The sequence below is a fragment of the Clinocottus analis genome, unplaced genomic scaffold, assembly GCF_023055335.1.
Source record: "Clinocottus analis isolate CAN_PGR_092001 unplaced genomic scaffold, fCliAna1.0.p SCAF_36, whole genome shotgun sequence".
NCBI lineage: Eukaryota > Metazoa > Chordata > Actinopteri > Perciformes > Cottidae > Clinocottus > Clinocottus analis.
In genome coordinates, this window is record NW_027176109.1 from 1,130,976 (window position 1) to 1,158,192 (window position 27,217).

A 27,217-nucleotide genomic window follows, 5' to 3' on the forward strand; every position below is an offset into this window, starting at 1 on the left:
AGTACAGGGCGATGTCCACAGAGCAACTTTTTGAGGCTATGGAGCTGTGCAATATTTCCTCCTGGAGCAATATACTACTTTTTCAGTGCGTTAGAGTCGTAGTAAATTAGCCATTAGCTATCTGCGAGCATCATGGTAACTGGTAGCCGAGTGTGTGTGCATTTCTGTATTGACGTTTTCTGTCAGATCCCTCGTAGTAAATACACCGACAGGCAGAAGGGTGGAAATGTCAAGAGAAACAGATTTATCTACTGCTGAATAACAGGCTGTAGACAGATGGAGATATCTATTGAATTACAATAATACAGGCGCTCCTGTGGCAGAAATTAAATCAAATCTACTTATCTGTAACTCGTGACAGGAAATTTGGTAAATAAAGTAATTTTTTAAAAGAAATAAAATCACTGTCGTAATGGGAAAGCGCATGACAAACTTAACCCAAAGCTCCTGTCTTTAGTTATACCACAGTAAAAAAAACAGGAAATCACAATGACAACAGCATGGCAAAAGTACATGATCCAAAAACTGAAGCAAACATGTTTTATGTAAACAGGCTGTACTTGTGCAGCACTTTTCCAGTCTTCCGACCACTCGAAGCGCTTTAACTCTAAGTGTCATCGTTCACACACAGATGGCCAGGGTGCCACCTGCCCATCAGGACTCTAACATGCACACACTGCAGGCACCGCATGCTTAACTCTGGGGTTAAGTGTCTCGCCTCAAGGACTCATCGACATGGACTAGTGGAGCCGGGGATCGAACCATCGATCCTCTGACTCTAGGATAACCCCTGCTCGAGCCTCAGTCCGCCCTAATTCACCAGTATGATGAATAGGTGCATCAGACCAGTGGGCAATTTAACATACCAATTGTGTTTTTCATGACACTTACCTCGCCGGTATCAGACATGGAAGCAGTGGCTAACAGTGTAAGCTAACCATTAAGACAAAAGGGAAATAACAAGACAGTGTGTGTGTCTGTAATGACAGACGCTCCTGCTGGAAAATGAACTGGATAGTACTTACTTGTCATACTCTGTGTTGTCTTTATCACAGCGTGCATCCTTGTGCTTCTGCCAGTCCTTCCCGTGCTTACAGGTGGTGAGGAGGACCACGTCCTCTGAGTTATGGACATGATATAAAGCGTTCCTAGTGTCTGAGCCTATTCCCGTCAGATACCTCTTCCCCTTAAAAACAAGCATGTACTTCCTAAACGGGGGGATGGTGTTGTGTTTCAAGTAGCCCCGTTCCCCTCCTGTCCTCGGGTGCTCTTTGGAGAAAAGGGGGATGGAAACGTCGAAGCCGGGCCTAAAGTTCTCGGTGCTGATGCTGGCCTTGGCCAGCATGGCGAGGCCGATGTCGAAGCCCAGGTCCTCCGTGTAGTCCGGCCAGGTGCCCGAGTACAGGTTGAAGATGATGTGGTTTTTGCCACCGTTCCACAGGTGAAGGCTCTGGACTTTTACTTTCAGGTTGTGCACGTACTGGGGCGAAAGCTGGTCCCGGTCCAAAGTGTCCAAACTCAGGACGAACAGGCAGGCCTGTGCTGGGTCAGCCGTGTAGAACATGGATCCTTCGATAGAGGACAATATGTTCTGGTAGCTCTCTGACATCTTCTCCCCTTTCTGCAGCGGGTAGACGTACACTTTGAACCCGTGCTTCTGGCACAGGGAGAAATCAAAGCAGGACTCCATCCTGCAGCGTTTCCCGGCGTACACACCAGAGTTCGCGTCCCGCTTCTCCCTCGGAGACATGTGCCCGTCGTGGTCGTCACCGTCGTCTCGCTCCAGGGGGCTGAAAGCCTGCAGGGACCCCGGGAAGTGACGCCACCGGGCCCCGGGACGGTAACCGGCGAGGCTGCCGCGGCCATCGCGCCGGCTGGGACCCCGCGAGAGCGGCACTTGTATCCCCCCGAAGCAGAACAGCAGAACGAGACACGCGCCGGCGGAGAACAGAGTTAAGTACCGTTTTTTGGCCTGCATGTGTCCTCCGATCTGAGATATGAGACGGTGCCTGGCGATAGATCCGAGAAGTCTTCCCCGCAAGTTTTGCTCTCACCACGTCCTGCGGGAGCGCCGCTCCGCCATCTTCCCACGGGCTGCAAGGGCTGCGCGCTCACTTCTCTCTTCGCCTCCTGCTTCGGATGCCTTTCACAACAAGTCCGGGAACTGATCCAAAGCATGTGGGCGATGTATAATGTTCGTCCGCCTTCGCCCTCCTCCTCGTCAACAGTCGTATCGACCAGCTGACATCGGTTTCAGCGACTCGATCCACTCAGAAAACGGGAGGGGGGTCCGCCGTTAAAAGTGCCCCCCTTCACTTTCCTTTGTACAACATCAGCTCCACTTCGCTGCTGTGTTTTAAGCTCACTTGGACCACATGGTTGATTGACAACACGGGACACAACAGAGAGCTCGTTAACAAACTTCTTTAGTCACGTTTTAAACAAGTGGTGTGAACCGGACTTGTTGCCTAGTTAAACTGTTGTCCCCCTTTCTGGAAATTAGCAACCAACAAGCGGAGCCCTTAACAATAAACATGCAAACACACCCGGGTGCTTAACGCTCACCCGCGGTTATTTAACTTAATGTGACGCAGGATTAGAACAATATTGTTATCACTGTTTGATTGATATATACACAGCGAGATTACTTCTTCCGATTTATCTAGCTAGCAAGCTAACGGGCTGGCTAATTTCGCAAACATTCCCAGTTAGCCTGTTAGCTTAAGCGGCTGCATCAAAGTGGCGTCAACGGCTGCTTTCAAGTAAAAGTCAGTCCCGTCTCCTTCCGCTAAAAACAATGTCTCCCTCGCTCGTCCACGGCGCGTTTTCTTCGCTCTTCTTCATGCGAAGCCGGGCCCGGCTAATGTTCTCCCTTTTTTTATTTCGTGAAGTGTTGAAGCGCTGCTCGCTGTTGGGAGACTGAGGAGCCGAGCCGAGCAGGACAGCAGCAGCAAGCCCATAGCGACGACGACGATGACGTCACGCTCCTTCGACTGGCGCACGGTGCGCTCCCATTGGTCGAGCGTCACGTCCGAGGAGGGCGGGGCTTCCCAGTGCACCCATTCACACCCAGAGAGGAGAGAGAAGAAGTGATTTACCCAGAGGGACTCATGAGCAGAGACCTGTGGTTTGCCTCTTGAACCTCATTAGGCCACATGAGGAAATGAGAGAAATCTTGAATTGATTTGATGTTTATGTGGTTAAATGACTTTACGCAGTCAAGTGCGTTTTTTTTTTTGTGTCAGATCATATCACATGATCTTCATGAGCAGATGGTGTTTGCTCACTTTGGAGCAAAACGTTTTTCTTTTAGCACTTGAAGGACTTGTCGTGCATGTTGGCATTCAAGATGTCTGTCAAGAATTAACTCTGAAATAAATTACAATGTTTGTCATCAAAAAAATTATTATCATTGATCATTTTGATAGTCGCATATCTTGATATATCATATATAGTGCAGTGAGAGCGTCTCTGCAGCTGAACGTGACCTCTGACCCTTAAAGCAACAAGAGAAATGAAAAATGTTCAACCCAAATAGAAACTTTGTCCTGAGAAGAATTGCACCCGTGGATGAGGAGCACCGGCGGCATAATGGCACCGCAGTGCTTTGGCCGGGTCTGGTCCGGCATGTGAGCGCCCCATGGTGTGTTTTCACAGCTGCTGCTGGTCTGAAAAGACTAGAAGTGATTTTGCAGAAGTGGGAAAAGAGCAAGGAGGAATGTGAAGCTGCGTTCCTGAGGAGCCGTGGACCAGCGATCTGCACACTGCCTCGGCCTCCATGGCCCGCTGATCAAAGACCGGGGAGGCATACGATGGGCCACCTCCTCATCCTCTACCTCCTCCCTCTTACCCTCTATCATCTTTCTGCGAGCACGCTGACATTCTTTCCAGCTCTCCTCTCTTTCATCCCCTTGACTCATTTATGATGGGATCGCCACCGGGGACCGATGTGAGACGGATGTTCCTCAGCTTCTGCCACGAGAATGATCAGCTGTGCTTTGTTTGTATGTCAACCAATTTATGTATTCAAGCCATTTTTGTCTCCAGATCTCCTTTCTCCTGTTTGAGTCGTCGTAGGAACCCTAAATTTATTCCCAAACTTGTGTTTATTTTATGTATTTATTTAGCAAAGTTTTGTGAAAAAGGCATATCTGCAGAAAAAATCACTTTTAAAAGATATTTTGATGGTAACTATGAACATCAAGCATGATATGAACCAGATTCTCCAAAAATGCCTCCTGGAGCGTCAATAAGACACCTTTATGGAAAGATTAGGACCTAAAGAATCAGAATCTGCAACACAAATCACAATAAAACAAAGTCTTGATCTGTTAGGAAGGAGTTTCTGTCAAAAAAATGTGTCGTTCAGTTCAGAAAATGGAAAAATTACGTATTTTATGCCAAAAGATTGTCTGAATGGGGCATGCTGGGACTTAACATTGGTGTACGAGGATTTCCACATGGTTTTATAAAGGTTAAAGTGGTGTATTCATGCATAATAGTGACAGTCCTTCACTTTACAGTCGGATATCTATAAGTTTGCACATCCGGTTATTTCGATGTCTCGCTTCAAGACCAAGAAAATCCAAGCGGGCTGAAGAAAAAAAAAAAAAAATAAAGTAATAAAGAAGCGTCTGTGTGGGTTCTGCGTTTGTCCAGCTATTATCTGCCGGCTTAATGAGACGCTGGAGACGTCTCCCTGCTGCTGCATTGTGTGCTGAGCTGAGCGCTCGGCCAGATTGAGAGCAGCAGGGTGACTGAGCCAGCGCAGCGCTCCCTCTGTGTAATACACACAACCGTGCCAATGTCTAATTTGGATGCACCCGGGTCAGCATAGTTCCCCTCAGCCAGCCAGCCCAGCAACTAAACAGCCAAATGGAGATTTGTATTAATGCATTTTGAGGTCATTCATATTTGTTAATATCTGCAATGCAATGCTGAGTGGAAAAAAATCCACTTGCACAAGATATATATGTGATGCACATCCACACACACACACACACACACACACACACACACACACACACACACGGTTTGTGTGTGCATGTGTGTGTTTCCTGCGTGGCTCTTTCCTGGAGAGCACAGCCTTGGATCTAGTGATTCGTCTCCTGAGTCCCGGCTGAGGTGAAGGAGCTTCGTCTTTGTTATGCTCATCGGGACGCAGGCTGGACTGGAAAGGTCACGTGACATATTGGAGTTGTCAGTGTCTTGACGTGCAGAGGGGCCGGTACAGCATCCCCCTTCTTGTTATATTGCATGTTGGCACCTTTCCTCCTGTGGGGAATGAGTCACAGAGATGGATATTTTCTGCTGTCGCCGCAGCAAAAGGAAAAAGGTTTTACTTTCATGCTGAGTATGAGATGAGAAGATCAATACCACTCTCGTGTTTGTGCATTAAATATGAAGCTGCTGTAGCATCCGGTTAGCTTAGCATAGCATGATTCACCCAAGCTAGCTAAGTGAGTGGTTCGATCCAGCATGCTAACGCTTGCAAGTTCAAGCGTATATTGTGGAAAGTCGCGTCACGAGGACGTGAAGAAAACGCTTCTCTGGGCAACACTGAGAGATTCGACACACAACCTCCCGCTGTACTACGACCCTGTTGAACGACAAGAAGGCAGAGACATCCTGCAGCAGAAAGTTATACAGAAGCTGTGAGTGCAACACCCACAGCTTTGTTCACATATTGGATTATTTGCATTCACAGATCCTCAAATCTCATCTGTTCCACGGAGGATTTCTGGATCAAGACAGAGATATCTATCAATCCACTGCAGTTTAACGTAAAGACAATTGACAGCTTTCATCATTTATGTGTTATTCATAATCCCAAACGTGTCCAAACGGTCGACAGGAGATTAATGTGTCGCGCTGGTGACATAATCACATCCCTCTTTCCTATTCTTCTTCTTCTACACTTTCTCTGTACTTTTATAGAAGAAAAAAACACTTGTGAGTTGACGCATTTGTGCAGCGTGTGTGTGTGTGTGTGTGTGTGTGTGTGTGTGTGTGTGTGTGTGTGTGTGTTGGAATATCTCAATCACAGAGCAGAGATCTGGTTCAATTACACATGCAATAACTTCCAGGTCTCCAAAGGCCCAGAAACCATTTGTATGCTAATAGGTACGGCAGCAGTAATGACCTGCAATAAAAATACATCTGCTGCTTGATCCGATCTGATATCAGAACATTACCACAATCAGTCTTTGCTATTTGTCCTGAAACCACTTGTTAGACTCCAAACTGCTCGTGGGAAGTGTTTTGGCATCCTGCAGCGGTGATGTAATAACAACTCTTTCTGCTGCGCGGCCGGCGTGTGAAAGTGCTGAGTCAGGGTTCTGCGGTGGAAGAAAGCGGACACGTTCGTCTGTGAACCGTCATCTTCATTTCCTCTTCACTAGTAACATGTAGACTGATATTTACACATGTGAACAACATCTCACATGTGTTCCTTTATGATAACAACATTATTAAACAGCCTCGTGGCTGCAGAGACTCACACTTTAGTTTGGGGACGTTTAGAGGAAAAGCAGTAAAGTTCCAAAAAGTTAGCGTGCCACTAACGAGCACAGGTGTCTCCACTCTCCTGACGAGCCTCGGCCACGCCCCCCTGCACACCTGCAGGGACAGCGGCCAGCGGCGAGGGTCGTCACAGGTAAACGACTCTTCAGTCCAGACTGAAACGTCTCGGCGACTTTAACGCGGGTCGACGTGACATTTGGGAGACGTTCATGTTTCCCTCGGGACCTTTTTCTGACCAACATACCTGCAAAACTAGCGACACAAAACACGGTGCACTTGCTCGTCATCAGCATCGTCTTCGTCGGCGTGCTGCCGTCTGCGTTCAGCGTCAGGAGGTTGTTCCTCATGAGTTATGTATCGTACAGATGTCAGCACTCTGGGCACGTAATCTCCGGCGCGCTGCTTGATATGCATTGGTGCACATACTGTTCCACATAAAAGAAGCTTAATTAAATTCACACAACACTATCAAAGGAAACACAACAAAGTTAATCACATAAACGTTTAAATGGCAGACGTACACGGCGGCTAATTTCGGCGGTAATTAGATGGGATACATGTCTGTGAAGTATTTGGCTGAGACGGGAAGGGCAGGGAGCGTATGTACGCCGTCTTATTCCAACGAGAGCAGCAGCTCTCACTTCAAGGGCCTGAAAAAAAAGATCAATGAGGAGCAACAGCAGCGGGACCGGACTACAAATTGAGCCGCCTTTAATCACCTCACACAGTTCACAGCTGTGTGAAAGTTCCCGCCATGAAAAGATTTAATCACTATCGCCGAGCTGAATGGAGTCAACCTGCTGCTAATAAAGGGCACGGGGGGGAGACATGTACACATGCATGCATTTGGTAATGCAACATGGACGCCCTTCGTTTGTGCATTCACGTCATCTTCGGCGAGCACGCGGGCCTTTTTAATGCATCCAATTATCGCCGCTGAATGATGAGCACAGCGTCCCTCTTATGGACCTTTAGAGTCGCTCTTTCTGGGACGTGCTGGGGGAGTTTGTTAGCGCGCTAGGAAGCTCACAGGTAGGAGGCAATCATCATTTGTCAGCCAATTGGAGGGTTTCACTGACAAGCGGTAAGTACCAGAGCCCCTCAGGAGGGAGCTGAGGTCTGTTAGCGGCTGGAGGCCGAGGGTCACTCGCTCTTTAGTGAGTCCATGAGTAAATGAAGACACATTGTGTTTCTGGAAACGAGAGCGCACGTGTACATGCACTTGATTCTTCACAAACATCCAGTATTTCACTTCTTCTTCTTCTTCTTCTTCTTCTTCTTCTTCTTCTTCTTCTTCTTCTTTGTCTTCAAAGGCCGATCAGGATAACCAGAAGAGAAGAAGAACAACCCCTTAAGGCACCGGGGGGTTAATAAAATGAGACCTCATTAGTGAAACTCTTTCATGAAGCTTGCAGGAAGCTCGTGTGAGTCGACCCGGGCGCCGCCGACAGTGTGACCTTGGTGTGTGACGGCGAACAGGTAATAAATCCTCGCGGCCGCCGCCCCGGGACACACAGGGTGTGAGTCTGTGGACAGTCGAGGTCAATGAGGAGGGCGAGAAATCTAAATTGCACCCGTCCGTCTCCCCCCCCCACCTTCGTCCTCACTTCCTGGATGCATAGAAGCGATGGCGCTCACCTTCGCCGTGTGTCCCGCCCCCGCTGTCTCCCACGTCCTGTCAATCAAAACTCTGCACTCATGAATAAAGTAAAAGTGTTTTACAAAGATCAAAAAAAAAGAAGAAATGCCCCGAAGCGGAGGATAATTTAGCACATCAAAGATAAAATGCAATTAAAACAATTCAGCTGGCGTTGCATCCAAAGATGTTTCTAACACACACACACACACACACACACACACACACACACACGCACACATACACACACACACACACACACAGAGACCTTGCTATGCGGGTCAAACCAACAGCTCTGTTATTAACCTCGGGCTCGGTGCTTACAGGAGAGGCGCGGCCGCCAGCGCGGCGGACATATTGGCGATAAAAGTCCAATCCAATCAGGAAGTGAAGGCGGACGTGAGGACGTGTGCTCGTTCATCCACGTTGACCAACATGCTGGTTGTCAGCGGGTTGTTGCTCCTCCAGTGGTCACTAACCAGGGTTCATTATCTCTTCGATTCAAATTGATTTCCTCTGCATGGATGCTGATGAATGATGAGAGGCTTCGCTTTTTGTTGAGAGGGAAGTAAAGTCCCTTCAGAGGCCTTTTGAAGAAAATATATATTTCTTATTTATGGATTGAAGGCGACAGGATGTATGTTTCTTTGACTTGGAGTCATCTGTTTTTTCATAGGAGGTTGAATTGAGTTCAGGCTTATTCTCCTCGCCACTCGACCCTAAATCACAGCATCTACAGCACCCACAGCACCCACTGCATCTACTGCTCCCACAGCATCTACTGCACCCACAGCACCCACAGCACCCACTGCATCTACTGCACCCACTGCATCTACTGCATCTACAGCATCTACAGCACCCACAGCATCTACACCATCTACTGCTCCCACTGCTCCCACAGCACCCATTCAGGCGTTGAGGCAGCAGTGCGATGGAGAGCGAGCTGTTGGTGGATCTCTGTCGCCATCTAGAGAAACATGACCTCCAGGAAGAGTCGTATGACCTGGTGAAGTGATGAATATTCAGTGAGGAAACTCAGCTGACCCGTTTTGTCTTTTGGGGAATGAAATTTAAAAAATCATGTTTGGATTCAGATAAAAAAAAATCTAGTTTGTAAGTAAATGATCTGAAAATCTTTGCTCTCAATAAAAAAATTGCTCTTAAAAAAAAAAACGCTCTAAAAAAAAAAACTCCAAAAAAAACACTCTCAAAACTAAAAATTGCTCTGCAAAAAAATTTTGCTCTCAAAAAAAAATTGCTCTCTCTCTAAAAAAACGCTCTCAAATTTTTTTTCTTTTCAAAAACAAAAATGCTCTCAAAACTAAATTTGCTCTAAAAAAAAATTTGCTCCAAAAAAAAAAGACGATCTAAAAAAAATGCTCTCAAAACTAAAATTTGTTCTAAAAAAATTGCTCTCCAAAACCCCCTTTCCCAGCGTCTGGGTCACACGGGGTTCTACTAATGTGTCTCTGGTTCTTTAGCTTCTCAAAGCTGATGAGACAAGTTTCCCTCAGAGCAGTTCCAGGTCTCCACAACATGGTGCAGATCTTCAGGTGACTGGAATGAAGACGTTCCCCACACAGAAGACATGAACGCATTTGAAAGCAATTTTTTTGAGCATTTTTTTTTTGGAGCAATTTTTTGAATTGAGAGCAAAGATTTGGAGATACTTCAGACACCGCTCTCCTCCGGCGCGCCGGGTGGAGACAATCAAACGCACCCAGCGGAGTCATGTGGTGGTCATGAGGAAGTAAACAGGGAAGAGAAGAGCTGAAGAGGCAAGTCTGGTTCCTACAGTCTGGTGCTTTTAAAATATCACGCTTTTATAAATAAATAAACCACTTAGCTGTAAAAACACACGCAGGCGCTGTTCACCCCGATGTGCTGGCTTCGCTTCAAGCAGCTGTTCCTGTCGCCTGCGAGCATTGAAGGCTAATCAAAGCAGCTAGCAAGCTATGCTAACGTTAGCATGGGCACATAATAATATAACAGCTACACTCTTTACTCGCCAAATTCGTCCGTTCAACAAGTCTGTTAAACGCGAGTAGGCTCACGGGTCGCGATGTGTCTTCAGGGAACCTGGGAAATGTGAAACCCCGCCGCGTTAAAGCGTTAAAGCGTTGCTAAACCATACTAAAGTATAGATAAACGTCAACGTTTGTCACGATGAGAGTAACTGCAATGCAGTAAAGTCATGTAAATGCTTGTCGAGGTATATTCCCCGTGAGGAAACATCCATTGTCATGAAAAAGGACTGTTCTGTCACTAACAGCTGCTTAGTAAAGGTCACATATAGTAACATTAAACATACGCTAGGTTTGTCAGATAATAAAGTACAGAAAAAAACGGAAAACAGCAGACAAACTAAACCAAAAATACACTCACCTCGACACCGCTTTATCATCATCTACATGTGAATTTGCATATGCAGCTCTGCATTTTATTCCTGCAAAGTAAAGGTAATAATAATGTCACTGACAGTAGTACCTGAACCTCTCTGGGAGGGAATTATCTTTGCATTTGTCAGGAAAAGTTGATCTACCTGCTGTTTTCAAACAACGTGCTTTTCTTTCTCTTTTTTTTAGCTGAACTATTCAAGCCATTCTGCTGCAAAACACAGGCAGCGTCACAGGGCGGCTGTTTTGTGCATCCTCCTTCTCCTCCTCTTACTTCTCCTCCTCCTCCCCCTCCTCTTCCTCCTCCTCCTCCTCTTCCTCCTCCTCCTCCTCCTCCTCCTGCAGACGCCATGGTGGACTTCCTGGCGGAGAACAACCTGTGCGGCCAGGCCGTCCTCAGGATCGTCTCTCGGGGGAACGCCATCATCGCCGAGCTCCTGCGCCTCTCCGACTTTATCCCGACGGTTTTCCGGCTCAAGGACAAGAGCGACCAGCAGAAATACGGCGACATCATTTGTGACTTCAGCTACTTCAAGGTGTGGATTTTGATATCAATTAATTACAGTCTCTCGCCCCCTGCGGCCATTTGAGTTTCCTTGTCTTCAAGATGTCGTCCTCCCCGCCAGGGTCCAGAGTATTACGATGGAAAGCTGGAAGCCAAACCTGACCTCCAGGACCTGGACGAGGAGTTCAGAGAGAACAACATTGAGATCCTGTCCAGGTTCTATCTGGCCTTTGAGAGCGTGCACAAGTATATCGTGGATCTGAACAGGTAAGACCAGACCAGGCCAGTGGGCTTCAAAGTAAAACCTCTTTTGAGCTGAACACTGTCTCTGACCTCCCTCTTCCTCGTCCCTGTTTTTAAAGATGGTTTTATTGAATTTCCTCCTCTTCAGATACCTGGACGACCTCCACGAGGGCGTTTATATCCAGCAGACTCTGGAGACGGTGCTTCTAAATGAGGACGGAAAACAGCTTTTAGTAAGTCACACGTCTCCTCTGTGATGAGTTCATATCAGGATGAATCGGCTGTTTTCACCGCCTCCTTTATTTATTTCATTCTAAAAAACGCATGAAAAACTCACAGAAATAAAAGGACACAAAGGAAGTTGTGTGTGTGTGTTTTGTTGTTGTGTTCCACGCAGTGCGAGGCGCTCTACCTTTATGGAGTCATGCTGTTGGTTATTGATCAGAAGATTGAAGGGGAGGTCAGGGAGAGGATGCTGGTCGCCTACTACAGATACAGGTGACACACACACACACACACACACACACACACACACACACACATTGTCTCGATGACTCACAAGCTCGACAGACTGAATTCACTTGTTTTCCGGTGAGCTCGCTCGCAGCAAAGTGGAGTCACTTTACGTGACTCACCTGTGGATTTACTTGAAATATCAGGCAGAGGGAACATTATAAACATATTTATATTTTTTATCCATTCGTCATATTTCATATTAACATAAATACATTATGGTCAGCGTCTCTGATCTCTGTGTATCTCTCTTTCTGTCTCCCAGTTGCAGTATCAGCTCTATATGGCTTTAAATGGGATGTTTTCTTTACTCCTTCACACTCTTTCCAGACATTATCTCACCTCAACATATTTATTTCTTCATAATTATAATGCCTCATGTTCAGGCTTGAATGTCAATGAACATGTCATCTTGTCATTTTAGTCCGTTATGCAAACATATTCATCAATCACATTATGCTTTATCAGTGATGACACAACTTTTGTCCTTAAATCCTCTTTTTTAATCGTTTTCCTCGTTTTCTGCAGCGCCGCCCGCTCGTCGGCCGACTCCAACCTGGACGACATCTGCAAGCTCCTGCGCAGCACCGGCTTCTCCAGCCAGCCGGGCGCCAAGCGGCCGGCCAACTACCCGGAGAGCTACTTCCAGCGAGTCCCCGTCAGCGGCCCCTTCATCAGCATGGTCATCGGGAGGCTGCGCTCCGACGACATCTACAACCAGGTGGGAAGCAGCTATATGTTCATGATATATTCATGTGTTCATGTCGTTCATCAACGCCGACATGTCTGCACCCAGATTTCACTACATGTTTGCTCATGGGAATGTGGTTAGAAGTTATGAAAATCTGGTTAAAAGTCATGACATTTTGGTTAAAAGTCGTAAAAATTTGGTTAAAAGTCATGAAATTTTGGTTAAAAGTCATAATAATTTGGTTAAAAGTCGTGAAAATGTGGTTAAAAGTCATAGAAATTTGGGTAAAGGTCTCGTAGATCCATCGGTCACCATGTGCATGACCCCTGACTCGAGGTCGTCATGGGCTTGGACCTAAAAGCCTTCTCCCTTCCGGCCGCCAGGTGTCTGCGTACCCTCTGCCGGAGCATCGCAGCACGGCGCTGGCCAACCAGGCCGCCATGCTCTACGTCTGCCTGTACTTCAGCCCCTCCATCCTGCACACCCAGCAGGCCAAGATGAGGGAGATCGTGGACAAATACTTCCCCGACAACTGGGTGAGACACTCGGTCCCGCACCCATGACGTCTCGCCAGCGGACGAGAGCTGACGCGTCTGTGTTGCGTGTCTGTGTTGCGTGTTGCGTGTCCTGCAGGTCATCAGCGTCTACATGGGCATCACGGTGAACCTGGTGGAGGCCTGGGAGCCGTACAAAGCGGCCAAGACGGCTCTCAACTACACGCTGGACTCCCCCAACATCAAAGAGCAGGTATTCAGAGTTTTATCTTCAGTGCAGGATGACTCCTGGTTTTTCTCTGGGCGGAAGCTCCTCCTCACCGCATGGCTCTCCTTCAGGCCTCTCGCTACGCAGCCAGCATGGACAGCCTGAGGCCTCAGGTGCAGCAGCTGCTGAAGGAAGGTTTCCTCCGGGAGGAGATCATCCTGGACAACATCCCCAAGCTACTCAACTGTCTGAGGGACTGCAACGTCTCCATCCGCTGGCTGATGCTGCACTCGGCCGAGTCGGGTGAGAATGTAGAGTACATCGTAGGAAATGTACGTTTCAGTTCATTTTACGCAGGTCGACTTTCCCCTTTTTCCTTTTTTATCTCGTGAGTGTGAGCTTGAAGGTTCATATATATCTCTATATCTCTCTGAACTAAGTGTTTCTTCTTCTTCTTCTTAAAGCCTATGACCTGAACAACAAGCGGCTGCGTCAGATCAAAGATCAAGTCCTCAACGACTCCAAGTACAACGTGAAGATCCTGTTCCAGCTGCTGCTGGACACGGCGCAGTTTGAGTTCACGCTCAAAGAGGTGAGCGCCAGCACGTCAGAGGAAACATGGAGACAAGAAAAGTTCAAAGAACAACAGTCCAGACACACTGGAGTTATTGTGCAGGGAGATAAACACTATAATGGGAAAGATCGGTGGTATAATGTAAAAAACATGATACGTACGGTGGTATATGTACAAAAAGATATTAGATACAGTTTTTAAAAAGTGTTAAATAACATTGATACATGGCCTAGTCCCGAGTGCTGTTCCTGGATTGTGAAAAGAGGAGAGTTATATGGAAATATTGCACATTTTAAGAGGTGGAAGACAGTTATGTGGGGATATTGCACCTTCATCAGAAGGTTTATGACGCACGAATACAGAAGAATAAAGAGCTGAGAGCAAACTGTCCTTAAATACAATGAAAGATGTTAACAAAGGAGGATGTTTCAGGCACAATGAGGAGGATATGAATGTAAAAATCACAGTGAAAGGTGGACGCAGCGACGAGTTTCCGGGGACAAAGTTTGTTTCCTAAATGAGAGGCCAGGGGCATGACCACAAGTCCTCACGGCCTCACCTCCTCACGTCCTCACGTCCTCACCTCCTCACCTCCTCACGTCCTCACTTCCTCACGTCTTTACGCACTTCGCCTCCACGCTGCTGCTGAACACGCCGAGCTCGTCTCCTTCCCAGAGTGAAAGTGTGAATCATCCCCTGTGATCCAGCCGGCGGTGCTTCTGGTTAGGCGTGTCCCCGCATGTCGTCTATTAGCGTACGCGGCATATGGCTAGCCGCGGTTTATCATGAGGAGGGCTCGCGTTAATGTTCTCACTACGCGTCCTCGTCTGACGGCGATCCCTCTGCACGCCGACTCTTCCAGATGTTCAAGCAGATGCTGTCGGAGAAGCAGATGAAGTGGGAGAGCTTCCAGAAGGAGGGCTCGGAGAGGATGACGGAGCTGGCCGAAGTCTTCTCCGGCGTCAAGCCGCTCACCAGGGTGGAGAAGAACGGTGAGTTCACACCACACGGGATGGATGTAAAGGTGAAGGGGTCGGGGTTTCATCAGGGGGTTACATGAACATTGGGTTTAAAGTCATGAACACTTGGTTTAAAGTCATGAACATTTGGTTTAAAGTCATGAACACTTGGTTTAAAGTCATGAACACTTGGTTTAAAGTCATGAACTCTGTTTCATGCTCCCAACATTGTGTGTTATTTCATTTTTGGAACTTCAGTTTGAGCTCAAAGCTTTTTAATGAAAAACACTGATAGCATTCTTTCTCTACGTGCAACACACACACACACACACACACACACACACACACACACACACAGAGAACCTGCAGGCCTGGTTCAGGGAGATCTCGAAGCAGATCCAGTCTCTAAACTACGAGGACTCCACGGCCGCCGGCAGGAAGACGGTGCAGCTCATCCAGGCGCTGGTGGAGGTGAGCGAGACGCCGTTAACGTTCCAACAGGAGCTCCCACCCGCGGGTGCAGAGGAGGTGACGGCAGCGTTTGCTTTGTGGGGTCTTCAGGTGCAGGAGTTCCACCAGCTGGAGTCCAACCTGCAGGTCTGCCAGTTCCTGGCTGACACCAGGAAGTTCCTGCACCAGATGATCCGCACCATCAACATCAAAGAGGAAGTGCTCATCACCATGCAGATCGTGGGAGACCTGTCCTACGCCTGGCAGATCATTGACAGGTACCTACTGATGGACCTTAAAGAAGAAGCTCATGCAAACCTGGACACACAGGAACACTCAGCTTTGGATGAAGCACGGTCCAGATGAAAGCTCCTCGTGGAGCTTCTCTCACCTGAGGAAGAAGAACTCAGCTCGCTGTCTTCTGTGTCTCTGCAGCTTCACCTTGATCATGCAGGAGAGCATCAGGGTCAACCCGTCCATGGTCACCAAGCTGAGGGCCACGTTCCTGAAGGTCAGGGTCACACACACACACACACACACACACACACACACACACACACACACACACACACACACACACACACTTACACACACAAACACACACACACACACACACACACACGCACACACATGCACACCCAAAGACAAAACGTTGCTTTGAATTGGGAGAATAGCTTCCTGTGGTGTTAAAATATAGCCTGTGTGTGTGTGTGTGTGTGTGTGTGTGTGTGTGTGTGTGTGTGTGTGTGACCAGCTGGCCTCTGCTCTGGACCTTCCTCTGCTGAGGATCAATCAGGCCAACAGCGCCGACCTGCTGAGCGTCTCTCAGTTCTACTCTGGAGAGCTGGTGTCCTACGTCAGGAAGGTAAAGAACTGTTCACCTTCTGGTCTCCATGGGAGCTCGTTCACACCTCAAAACAAACACTTTATCATCACATTAGCACTTTGTATCTCATCATTTTAACTTTATTATCTAAAAATTAGAACTTTTTATTCTATAATTAGACATTTTATCTCATAATCTCAACTTTATTATCTCATAATTTGGACTTTTTTTTAAAGTGAATGAGCTTCCACAGCTCTTCCACAGGTATCTCAGCATCTTGAGGTATCTCAGCATCTTGAGGTATCTCAGCATCTTGAGGTATCTCAGCATCTTGAGGTATCTCAGCATCTTGAGGTATCTCAGCATCTTGAGGTATCTCAGCATCTTGAGGTATCTCAGCATCTTGAGGTATCTCAGCATCTTGGGGTATCTCAGCATCTTCAGGTATCTCAGCATCTTCAGGTATCTCAGCATCTTCAGGTATCTCAGCATCTTCAGGTATCTCAGCATCTTGAGGTATCTCAGCATCTTGAGGTATCTCAGCATCTTCAGGTATCTCAGCATCTTGAGGTATCTCAGCATCTTGAGGTATCTCAGCATCTTGAGGTATCTCAGCATCTTGGGGTATCTCAGCATCTTCAGGTATCTCAGCATCTTCAGGTATCTCAGCATCTTCAGGTATCTCAGCATCTTCAGGTATCTCAGCATCTTGAGGTATCTCAGCATCTTGGGGTATCTCAGCATCTTGAGGTATCTCAGCATCTTGAGGTATCTCAGCATCTTGAGGTATCTCAGCATCTTGAGGTATCTCAGCATCTTCAGGTATCTCAGCATCTTGAGGTATCTCAGCATCTTGAGGTATCTCAGCATCTTGAGGTATCTCAGCATCTTGGGGTATCTCAGCATCTTGAGGTATCTCAGCATCTTGAGGTATCTCAGCATCTTGAGGTATCTCAGCATCTTCAGGTATCTCAGCATCTTCAGGTATCTCAGCATCTTGAGTTTGGCAGCTGACAGGCCATCAGTCCTCACAAGTGATCACCGTTTTCAAAATGGCCGCAGGTCTTTTAACAAATGAGCTCTGCGTGCTGTAAATTATGGCGGCGGCTGCAGAAACATCTGCAGTCGTGATTAATGTTCCTTCGACCATCTGTTTTGCGAATCCAATCCCCGAAACAGCGATTTAGCGCCTCTGCTGCTGCCGGCTCCATCAAACACGTCCTGTGCTCCTTTACGCTGGAGGACCGGCTCCTGCTGCCTGAACACACGATGCTTCATCTTCAGCACCGTCTGCTTCACACACACTCTTCTGTCTCTGGAACACAAAGGTGTACTGAGGTGTTTGAGGGATTTGTCGTCTGGTTTCCAGGTGCTGCAGATCATCCCAGAGAGCATGTTCACCTCTCTGGCCAAGATCATCAAGCTCCAGATCCACGACATCATGGAGGTGCCCACGCGGCTGGACAAGGACAAGCTGAAGGACTACTCGCAGCTGGGCGCTCGCTACGAAGTAAACATGTCATATATACCACATTATTTTAGTATTTTAAGTGATATTTGAGAATTGTACCTTCTGAAAATACATGAAAAGCATATAATACTGTGGATTCCCGTGATTACAGGTGGCTAAACTCACCCACGACATCTCCATCTTCACCGAGGGCATCCTGATGATGAAGACGACTCTGGTCGGGATCATTAAGGTAGAGCTTTAGTTTATTAAGGTAGAGCTTTGGTTTATTAAGGTAGAGCTTTGGTTTATTAAGGTAGAGCTTTGGTTTATTAAGGTAGAGCTTTGGTTTATTAAGGTAGAGCTTTAGTTTATTAAGGTAGAGCTTTGGTTTATTAAGGTAGAGCTTTGGTTTATTAAGGTAGAGCTTTGGTTTATTAAGGTAGAGCTTTGGGGTCATTAAGGTAGAGCTTTGGTTTATTAAGGTAGAGCTTTAGTTTATTAAGGTAGAGCTTTGGGGTCATTAAGGTAGAGCTTTGGTTTATTAAGGTAGAGCTTTAGTTTATTAAGGTAGAGCTTTGGGGTCATTAAGGTAGAGCTTTAGTTTATTAAGGTAGAGCTTTGGGGCATTAAGGTAGAGCTTTGGTTTATTAAGGTAGAGCTTTGGGGCATTAAGGTAGAGCTTTGGTTTATTAAGGTAGAGCTTTGGTTTATTAAGGTAGAGCTTTGGTTTATTAAGGTAGAGCTTTGGTTTATTAAGGTAGAGCTTTGGTTTATTAAGGTAGAGCTTTGGTTTATTAAGGTAGAGCTTTGGGGCATTAAGGTAGAGCTTTGGGGCATTAAGGTAGAGCTTTGGTTTATTAAGGTAGAGCTTTGGTTTATTAAGGTAGAGCTTTGGTTTATTAAGGTAGAGCTTTGGTTTATTAAGGTAGAGCTTTGGGGCATTAAGGTAGAGCTTTGGTTTATTAAGGTAGAGCTTTGGTTTATTAAGGTAGAGCTTTGGGGCATTAAGGTAGAGCTTTGGTTTATTAAGGTAGAGCTTTGGTTTATTCAGGTAGAGCTTTGGGGCAGCTGAGGAAGTGGTGTCTGGTGGGTTAGACTTCATGAACTCTCTTGGCGTCTTCAGGTGGATCCCAAGCAGCTTCTGGAGGACGGCATCAGGAAGGAGCTGGTGAAGCGCGTCGCTTACGCGCTGCACAAAGGATTGATCTTCAACCCTAAAGCCAAGGTCAGACTTTAAGTCCTCCATCTTGTTGATAACTTAACTTTTTTCTTTGTCACTTACATTTATATTAATTTTGATATATTAACATTAAACATAAATACAAAAATGAGGTTTGTCAGGCTAATTAAGACACCCTTTAATTATCTTTTACATGTAAATTCACATACACAGCCCTGCATTATATCTGCATTATCCTGGACACACAAATAATACTAATAATAATGCATTTCATTTATACAGCACTTTTCATAGTACTCAAAGTCACTTTACACAACATTTGAAATATCCTCAAAGCTATGCAATAAAACAAATAAAACACACACAGTCATACATTAAAAGCAGTATGAACCCGCCCACGAGGACTTCTTAAAGACTTCTTAAAGACTTTTCAAAGACTTCACATGAAATCGAGGAGACCAAACGAGTCTCTTCCGCTCCCTCAGTCCAGTGAGCTGATGCCCAAGCTGAAGGACATGGCGGCCACCATGGACGGGTTCTACAGGTCCTTTGAGTACATCCAGGACTACGTCAGCATTTACGGCCTCAAGATCTGGCAGGAGGAGGTGTCTCGCATCATCAACTACAACGTGGAGCAGGAATGCAACAGCTTCCTCCGGGCCAAGGTCAGGCCTAAGCGCGGCTTTTTGGGCCGGCTTTCCGGTCGCGTATCCCTTGCACGGCGCCGATAGTCGGTAAGGAACGCTCCGAGTCCATTCAACGGTTCTTTCCTTGCTTTCCGCTCAGATCCAGGACTGGCAGAGTGTGCACCAGTCCACCCACATCCCCATCCCAAAGTTCCCCTCTGTGGATGAGTCCGCCACCTTCATCGGCCGTCTCTGCAGGGAGATCCTCCGCATCACGGACCCCAAGTACGTCGTCTCAAATATACGCAGAGTCACTGTTCATGTACAGGATGGTCTCGCTGGTCAAGTTATTTGACTATGGTCACTAGTGACGCCTCACAAAAGAGGTGAAGGGCTACCCGTGGGGACGTTGACGGAAATATAAGAGTTGGTGCTTTTCTTTTTCAGAAAAACTGAGCTTTAGATGAAGAATAACAAGACATTTGTTCATGTCTTGAGATGCTGAATCTTGCCCTTTTCTGAAGCACCCTGACAAACATTGGTCGTTCCTACAGGGTGACGTGCTACATCGACCAGATGAACACCTGGTACGACTTGAGGAGCCACCACGAGGTCACGAGCAACAGGCTGTTCTCTGAGATCCAGAGCACTCTGGGTACATTCGGCCTCAATGGACTCGATCGCCTGCTCTGCTTCATGATTGTCAAGGAGCTTCAGGTAATTAGGGCTGTGCAGCAAAGCTACACAAAGGCTCTTATTGGTGACAAAGGACAAGTACGAATAAAAGGCCTGTAAGGGCTTTCTTCAATGCATACACTCTGCACACCTGAATCTATTAGCGACGTGTTTCTCCCACCAGAACTTCCTGGTATGGATTCAGAGGTCAATCCTGAAGGACAGAGCTGCGGTGGATGTTTTCAAAGGCATGCTGGGAGCCGTCAACCCGATCCAGGGTATCGTGGGTAGGCATTCGTTTTCGGAAATCCTTCAACCTCGCCGGCATCTTTTTTTTATTCCTTGAGGAGAATTCATATGTTTTTTTTTGTGCAACAGGTAATTCCAGCAAAGTGTACGCTAACGCTGTGGCCAAAACCCAGAAGATCTGGAGCGCGTACCTGGAGGCCATCATGAAGGTACTGGTCCAACATATTCACCCAAATGGTGTGGAACAGAAACATAATGATCAATCACTTTCATTTACATGTTCGTCCTGTAACTTCATGCCACTCCCTCTGCAAAATGGGGTTTGTTGCAGGTCGGTCAGATGCAGATCCTCAGACAGCAGATTGCGAATGAGCTGAACTACTCCTGCAAGTTTGACTCCAAACACCTGGCTGCTGCCCTGGAAAACCTCAACAAGTCAGTCAAGTGTCACAACTATCGTTACTCCACTCCTTTTGCCAAGTACTAGTAGTATATTGATGGCTGTCTGATAGCCACGCCCCCTTTCTGGCACAAATGAAGCCATGTGGGGAGGGGAGGGGCGAGCTGCGCTCATGTGATTGGTTGAAAATGAGGGGCGACATCTGATTGGCTGCAGATGTTGAAAAAAACACTTTTGTAAATACATATAAATCCACAAACAATTCAACACACAAAATGCAGACATATATATTTGTGACTTTTTTTACATTTATATAAATCACTGAAGTGTGTTTGTGAATCTCTTGTGTGCATTTGTCATTATGGAGATTGATCCGACCCCAGAGGGTGATTTCAGAAAAGAACATGTGATGCGACTTTTCTTGATTTGAATTTTAATCACAAGTACGAGTTTATAAACGTGCTGATAAATTCATCCATCGCACGTGGACTCTCGCGTTGCCCTTCACCAGGTCTCTGCTGGCCGACATCGAAGCTCACTACCAGGATCCGTCGCTGCCGTACCCGAAAGAGGACAACACTCTTCTGTACGACATCACGTCCCACCTGGAGGCTGCCGGCATTCACAACCCGCTCAACAAGGTTTGGAGATAATGAGCGCTGCCTCCTGAACGAGTGGCGTTCATGTTTGACAAGTAATGTTTTTTTTCAGAAACCGTTGACCATTTTCCTTCCTCCGTGTTTCTCACAGATCTACATCACCACGAAGCGCCTCCCGTACTTCCCCATCATCAACTTTCTTTTTGTTATCGCTCAGCTGCCTAAACTTCAGTACAACAAAAACCAAGGCAAGTTTTTTATTAGTTGACTATATTACAGCTTTTATGAAAGTGTATTTTTTTGAGAACTTATTTTTTTGAGAACGTAGGGTTTTTTTTCAGAGCACTTTCTTTTGAGTATTTCTTTTTCAGGTTTTTTTTTTTTTGAGAGCAAAGATTTTTGATATAATTTACTCACATACAAGAAATTTGCTCGGGTAAAAAAGACACAGATCTACCTCCATACGCTAGCTGGCTACAGCGAGGAGCTAGCGCGGACACGCTCTGAAGGGAATAGCGTCTTGTAACCCGACTTTTACTTTTACGGTTGTACAGTCGTGAGTGCAACAGGTCAAACCAGTGTCCCCCACATGGTATACCAGGCATCTCTTACAGTCTGAATGTAGTTTTTAATTGACTACGCAAGTAGTCTTGGAAATATAGGAAGCCATGCCTTGGACAATCTAATTTACAGTCAGTATGCCAGGCTGCGTCAAACATGTAAATGACCGCTCGACTTTTCCCAGGAATGACCTGCAGGAAAGCTGCAGATCCAGTGGACTGGCCTCCGCTGGTGCTCGGCATGCTCACCCTGCTCAAGCAGTTTCACTCGAGATACACGCAGCAGTTCTTGTCTCTCATCGGTCAGTTCATCCGCTCAATCATGGAGCAGTGCACAAGGTAACAAAGCTGTCTCTGACCACATGTTTTTGTGCGTGTGTGGTTAAAAAATATTGTTTCTGATAGCTTGATCTGGATACTTTTAATAAAACCAGTCCTTTTAATGCTTTATGGATCATGTTTGACCCCATCACAGTCAGAAGATCCCCGACATGCCTTCTGATGTGGTGGGAGCTCTGATGTTCCTGGAAGACTATGTGAAGTACACAAAACTGTCACGCAAGGTAGGCCAACGTTGACCTTAGTATTGCTGCTAGTGAGGTTAACAGAATCTAGAAAATTACAATAATTAACAGAAACTTGGGCCAGCTTTTTGATTTCTGTTGATTCCATGTGTGTATGCTGAGCAGCTAAGGTTCTGTGAGAGAAAGTTTTTCATAAGACTATAAAGAGGTTTTGAGCACTTTGTCTTGCATTTGTTGATATATTAAAGTGTATTTGTCCTTTATTTTCTGTGTTCTTAAGGTGGCTGAAGCCCACGTGCCCAGTTTCATTTTTGACGAGTTCAGAACAATACTGTGAAGATCTGGATGAAGCGTTTCATCGTTTGCCCCATTATGCGTTTGTTGCCGTAGGCTTTTTAACTGCCGACATTTTTGATTTGACGGAATAAGAAAAGCACAGGTGCGTCACTAATAACATTAACGATCACTTCAAGCGACCCAGAGAGCCATGGCGGTGTGACACGGGTGCCTGCGTGCACAATACCAGGACCCTGAAACTAAGGCAGCAAAATGGAGTTCAGTCTTCATTGTATTATTCACACACTGTGCTTCAATGTGTACCATGAAAGAAAGAAAAACAAAAAGCCTATTTAATTGTTTTCGTACACATTTCATTGACCATTAATGTCTTAATGCACTAATAATAGATTGTACATAGATACACAATTTAAATAGCCTATTTGCTTACTGTATGTATTATCACTTTGTGCCATTTCTAAATAACATTCAGTAATCAGTAATAAACACGATTGTTCTTAATTTCTTGTGTCGTTACTCTTCAGTTGGATCTTTTGGTCAGGGCTTTTATTTTGAAAAGAACAAAAATAAACCCGGAAAACGGAAATTAGCTGGAAGCTGCTGTTTTTCGCGGTTGATTTGAGTGTTTTTCTTTTGACGCAGTTCACCTTTTTGGGTCGTCTTCTTCTACGTCGCTGCTACGTCAGTGCTACGTCACACTCACACAGGAAGTAGCTCGTCAGTTGGTTAGTTAGCCACGTTAGCTCGCGAGGCTACCGGGGACCAGAAGGACGTAAACGTCAAACGTTAGTAAGCTCGGCTCACGTAGCTAGCTTAGCTTCGGGACGCTTGCAGTGTGTCTGCGGTCTCAGAGGATACAACAACAACAACAACAACAACAACAACAACCAGTCGTGATGTCTCTGAGCGCCGTTCACGGAACACTGTCGAGTCTGAAGTCTTGTCAGGCGGACATCGGCACGGGAATGGACATCGTGACGGATGTGGCGATGGACCTGGCGGAAGCTCCGGGTAACGGCTAAGCTAAGCGTGTTTACAGTGGTGGGAATGAAAAGTACACGACGTGACAGTACTTGAGAGTATCGTTACAGTATCAGGAAAAGTTACTTCCTATTTCATGCTGACGTCACTACACAACATTTCAGAGGGAGTTGTGGACAACATTAAGTACTGTGTACATGCTATCAATGTCAATATATATACTCAATACTCTGATATATATCTACTATAACACTCTGTATATATCTCTACTATAATACTCTGATATCTCTTTTTTTAACCAAGATTTTCAATGCAATGTAGTGTGGTGTCACTACTTTTCCTCATGAGAGTGATCTGAATACTTCCGTCCCTTTGTGTGTGTTTGTGTGCGTCTGTGTGTGTTTGTGTGACAGATGAAGAGGCAGATCAGGGTATTAAAAAGATGGAGGCCATGATTCTGGAGTGTGCCAAGCTGGACCGAGAAATCAACTACTTTGTTGACATCGTGCAGCAAGTCACATCGGAGGTGAGAGAGAAACAATCACATAAGAGGGAAAACGTCCTTAATGTCAGTGAAAACACTTGACTAATTGTAAAAAAAAAGTTAAAGAAACAGACTAATCTCCTTCTCTTCCTGCAGGTGAACACGCAGCAGCCGGAGGCCATGTTCGGCCTGTCAGACAAAGTGAAGGAGCGGTTCACCGAGAGAATATCCAAACTTTCCGACGGCGAGCTGCAGAACCACCAGAAAGTGGTGGCCTTCAAGGAGAACGTCAAGAACTCTTTCAACCAAGGTGAGGCCTGCAAAGATAGGGGGCATGATCCCAATCCATGCGCCTGCTGGACTCAACGCGCTGTATTCAGGACTTATCATAGACTTTGCAGAGAGAGAACGCTGACGTGTCCTTTTTAAACACAAATTTAATTTAAACACACAACTTCACTGTTGAATAGTTTACTTACCTGTCACCCTGTAGCTGTTATATTCTGCTTTTACCCTTGGAGGAAGATACTTTATGAAGCTTACGTGTTGCTCTCTTAATGTCTGGAAGGTTCCCTGCACATTGTGAGCTTTATTCAGGGGCTCAAGGGTTTGCTTCATGTGTGTTTGAGTGTGTGCATGTCCTACACACATACATCTGTTGGTGTGATGTGCGCTACTATACAGGCTTTGTGTCAGTTAGCGTTGGTGAATGGAGATAAAGTGTGTGTGTAAAGCTTTTAGCACTTGATGACATGCAGGATTAGCTTCAGAAATATAGTTTCAGCCAAAGCTGTTGGAAGCTCACTCGTCTGCACGTTGTGTTTTCCAGCCAAACAAGAGTCGGTGGAGAACCCGGAGCAGCTCGATGAAGACATCGCTGTCACACAGAGCCAAGTCAACTTCAGCTGCCCGCTCACACAGGTAGACACTGCAGCCATGTGCCACTTTACCGCTTTACACAGTCCAGTGTGTGTTCATTCATTTGATGAACACGGCTGTGAATCTGTGCTCCAGGTGGTTATGGTGAACCCGATGAAGAACAAGAAGTGTAACCACCACTATGACGAGGCAGCCATCCTGGGCCTGATCAAAACCAAGCAAAGCCAGAAGAAGAACTGCCGGTAAGACTCTCTCTCTCTCGTGGAGGACGGCTGGGGAAGTCGAGTCTGGGTTTAGCGGCCGTGAGCAACTCGGCGTGAGACCGGCAGTCTGCATGAAGACACATTTTGTTTAGTGTGCAGGTACGCTGAAGCACCTGCCTGTTGTCTTGAGTCCTGCCTGCTCACTGTGCACACACCTCCCTGCAGCAGCAGCAGCGATGTGTAAAGTGTATTGCTGTTGTACTTGTTTTTTGCTCACATTTGTGGCACATTTGCATACATTACTCGTGTGTTTTAAAGCATCTCTTCTGCCCTCCAGCTGCCCGGTGGTGGGCTGTGGGAACACAGACGTGAGGCAGTCGGATCTGATCCCCGACCAGATCCTGAGGAGGAGGATCCAGAGCCAAAAGAGACACGGCAGCAACCGCACGTAGTACCGTTCTACATTTCCTCTGGCGGCGTCGTTCACAGTGTACAACCTGTGCCAAGGGAAGTGTGTTAAGCAGGAGCGTGTTGTTGTGTTTCTGAGACTCTTGGTGGTTGAAACCAGTTAGCTTGTGGTTGCCGTGTTGGCGGACAGGTTACAGATACTCGTGATGTTTATTATTCAACTGGAGCATCTTTTTGTACTCTTGCTTTATGTAAATAAAAGCTGCAGAACTTTTCATACACTACCTGCCAAACGCGTGTTTGTAATACGGAGTGACTTTAGATGTTTTATGAATCTTAACACGGTGCAGTGAGGTGACATGACCACTAGAGGGCAGCATCTGTGTGTCACAAAATACATTTGTGTGTGTGTGTGGATTATAAACGCTCAGCTCCAGGTATCATGCTGGATTATTATTAGAGTTGTGACCTCACTGCCAACTCTGCATCCAGGAAGTGGTCATTTTTAGTCTTAAAGTATGTTAGAAAAATTCACTCAACACCTTGGAGTAAAATCATTAAAACAAGAACATTTATTCTTCGAAGGAGCAGACAGAAGTACAACGTGACACACCGAGCCAGCCCAACACTCATCTTAAATACATGTTTATCATCCTAAATACATGTTTATCAATACACAAAGGTCCTTATGGCTTCTCCAGTCATGTGATGATCAGGCCCAAATAGAAAAACAGGCGCCCACATGTTCAGACAGACACGAGCTGTCTCATGACTTACCAGGAGATACTCGTTGGTGTGTAGATGCAGCCATGAGAGGAGAGTTCAATGAAAAGTCACTGGCCTTCTAACACATTACTATTATGATAAAACAATGATTGATATTATGGTTAATGGGGAGTAAATACGTGTTTTCTTCCAACACTTTCTTCTGACTGAAGGATAGTTTCAATTAACTTCTTTGAATAAGCCATTAAAGAAACATCTGCAGGAATGCATTTATGTGATTACATCTCCTCCTCCTCCTCCTCCTCCTCCTCCTCCTCCTCCTCCTCCTCCTCCTCCTCCTCCTCCTCCTCCTTGTTCCAAAGAGAAACAAACAAAGGCCGCTGTTGAGATGAAACTAGGTGAAGCTAATCTTTTAATAACCTTGCATCACATATTTTCAACAAAAAAAAAACCTCTTTAATTGCTCTTCGACTTCCAAAGAGTGCGTCACGAAGCCACTAAGAGCATTTTAGTGCCGCGAAGATATTAAACACTGAACAAACAATGTGGAGTGTCGACTCATTTTTTTGAATTAGCATTCTGCAAAGCTAATCGCGTTGCGCGCACGACAACATGTGAAGTCGCAGGTAATTTAACAACAACGGCTCAATTTGAGCAGAGTATCAAGCGTCAACAGAGACATTAAAGCTGCTTCTGTTGGAGGAGGCAGAGCTGTAAATATCCTCAGAAAGTCAATCACAATATTGTCCAGACAAGCAGCACGAAGGGAAGGAGGAGAACAGCCAATCAATTCCCCAGAGAAGATGTTGGCTTTCTTCTGCTTGTGTTTGATCTGGAATTCACATTCATCTGTTGAAAAGCTCCCAAGAAGTGTAATGGCTGCTGCCTGAGAGGAGGAGGGGGGGGGGGGCAGGAAGGACAGGAGGGGGGGGGGGGGGCAGGAAGTGAACTCAGTC

General features: G+C 46.2%; 4 protein-coding genes across 5 annotated transcripts in view; 2 read left to right on the top strand and 2 right to left on the bottom strand.

Annotated features, from left to right (window-relative positions):
* Nucleotides 1–2,946, bottom strand: part of LOC137799549 (exostosin-1b-like) — a 31,675-nt gene extending 28,729 nt beyond the window's left edge. The window contains exon 1 of the mRNA XM_068596345.1: nucleotides 1,026–2,946. Within this exon, the coding sequence (XP_068452446.1) occupies nucleotides 1,026–1,978 (953 nt within the window). The 5' untranslated portion in view covers nucleotides 1,979–2,946. The remainder of the gene's footprint in view (nucleotides 1–1,025) is intronic.
* Nucleotides 1–27,217, bottom strand: part of LOC137799537 (CUB and sushi domain-containing protein 3-like) — a gene marked incomplete at its 5' end in the record, with an annotated part of 388,544 nt that overhangs the window by 351,007 nt on the left and 10,320 nt on the right. The gene's annotated exons all lie outside the window — the stretch shown is intronic.
* washc5 (WASH complex subunit 5) lies at nucleotides 9,845–23,081 on the top strand. Of its 2 annotated transcripts, none has more exons than XM_068596367.1 (29): nucleotides 9,845–9,936; nucleotides 10,744–11,090; nucleotides 11,181–11,326; nucleotides 11,451–11,535; nucleotides 11,700–11,800; nucleotides 12,344–12,536; nucleotides 12,890–13,042; nucleotides 13,140–13,253; nucleotides 13,340–13,511; nucleotides 13,673–13,800; nucleotides 14,645–14,774; nucleotides 15,100–15,212; nucleotides 15,303–15,469; nucleotides 15,627–15,702; nucleotides 15,946–16,056; nucleotides 17,387–17,527; nucleotides 17,640–17,720; nucleotides 18,594–18,695; nucleotides 19,136–19,315; nucleotides 19,437–19,561; nucleotides 19,831–19,993; nucleotides 20,136–20,238; nucleotides 20,330–20,409; nucleotides 20,532–20,635; nucleotides 21,112–21,241; nucleotides 21,351–21,447; nucleotides 21,945–22,098; nucleotides 22,235–22,322; nucleotides 22,564–23,081. In XM_068596367.1, exons 2-29 carry the CDS (start codon nucleotides 10,905–10,907, stop codon nucleotides 22,618–22,620), a joined length of 3,480 nt encoding a protein of 1,159 aa, XP_068452468.1. In that variant the 5' UTR covers nucleotides 9,845–9,936; nucleotides 10,744–10,904; the 3' UTR covers nucleotides 22,621–23,081. The 2 variants fall into 2 exon arrangements, with proteins under 2 accessions (XP_068452468.1, XP_068452469.1); XM_068596368.1 differs by having other exon boundaries at nucleotides 9,901–9,936; nucleotides 10,900–11,090.
* On the top strand, nucleotides 23,186–25,819 carry nsmce2 (NSE2 (MMS21) homolog, SMC5-SMC6 complex SUMO ligase). Its single transcript, XM_068596369.1, has 6 exons — nucleotides 23,186–23,591; nucleotides 23,975–24,087; nucleotides 24,202–24,355; nucleotides 24,875–24,966; nucleotides 25,060–25,166; nucleotides 25,465–25,819. The coding sequence occupies exons 1-6, from the start codon at nucleotides 23,477–23,479 to the stop codon at nucleotides 25,577–25,579; spliced, it is 696 nt and encodes a 231-aa protein (XP_068452470.1). The 5' UTR covers nucleotides 23,186–23,476; the 3' UTR covers nucleotides 25,580–25,819.

Excerpts from the sequence above, each read along its gene's own strand:
- washc5 (XM_068596367.1), top strand. The coding sequence starts at position 10,905 with ATGGTGGACTTCCTGGCGGAGAACAACCTGTGCGGCCAGGCCGTCCTC. Across the intron at positions 14,775-15,099 it reads CACCAGGGTGGAGAAGAACG|AGAACCTGCAGGCCTGGTTC; the intron begins GTGAGTTCACAC and ends ACACACACACAG. Across the intron at positions 19,562-19,830 it reads CTCCGCATCACGGACCCCAA|GGTGACGTGCTACATCGACC; the intron begins GTACGTCGTCTC and ends TCGTTCCTACAG.
- nsmce2 (XM_068596369.1), top strand. The coding sequence starts at position 23,477 with ATGTCTCTGAGCGCCGTTCACGGAACACTGTCGAGTCTGAAGTCTTGT. Across the intron at positions 24,356-24,874 it reads CAAGAACTCTTTCAACCAAG|CCAAACAAGAGTCGGTGGAG; the intron begins GTGAGGCCTGCA and ends TGTGTTTTCCAG. Across the intron at positions 24,967-25,059 it reads TCAGCTGCCCGCTCACACAG|GTGGTTATGGTGAACCCGAT; the intron begins GTAGACACTGCA and ends TCTGTGCTCCAG.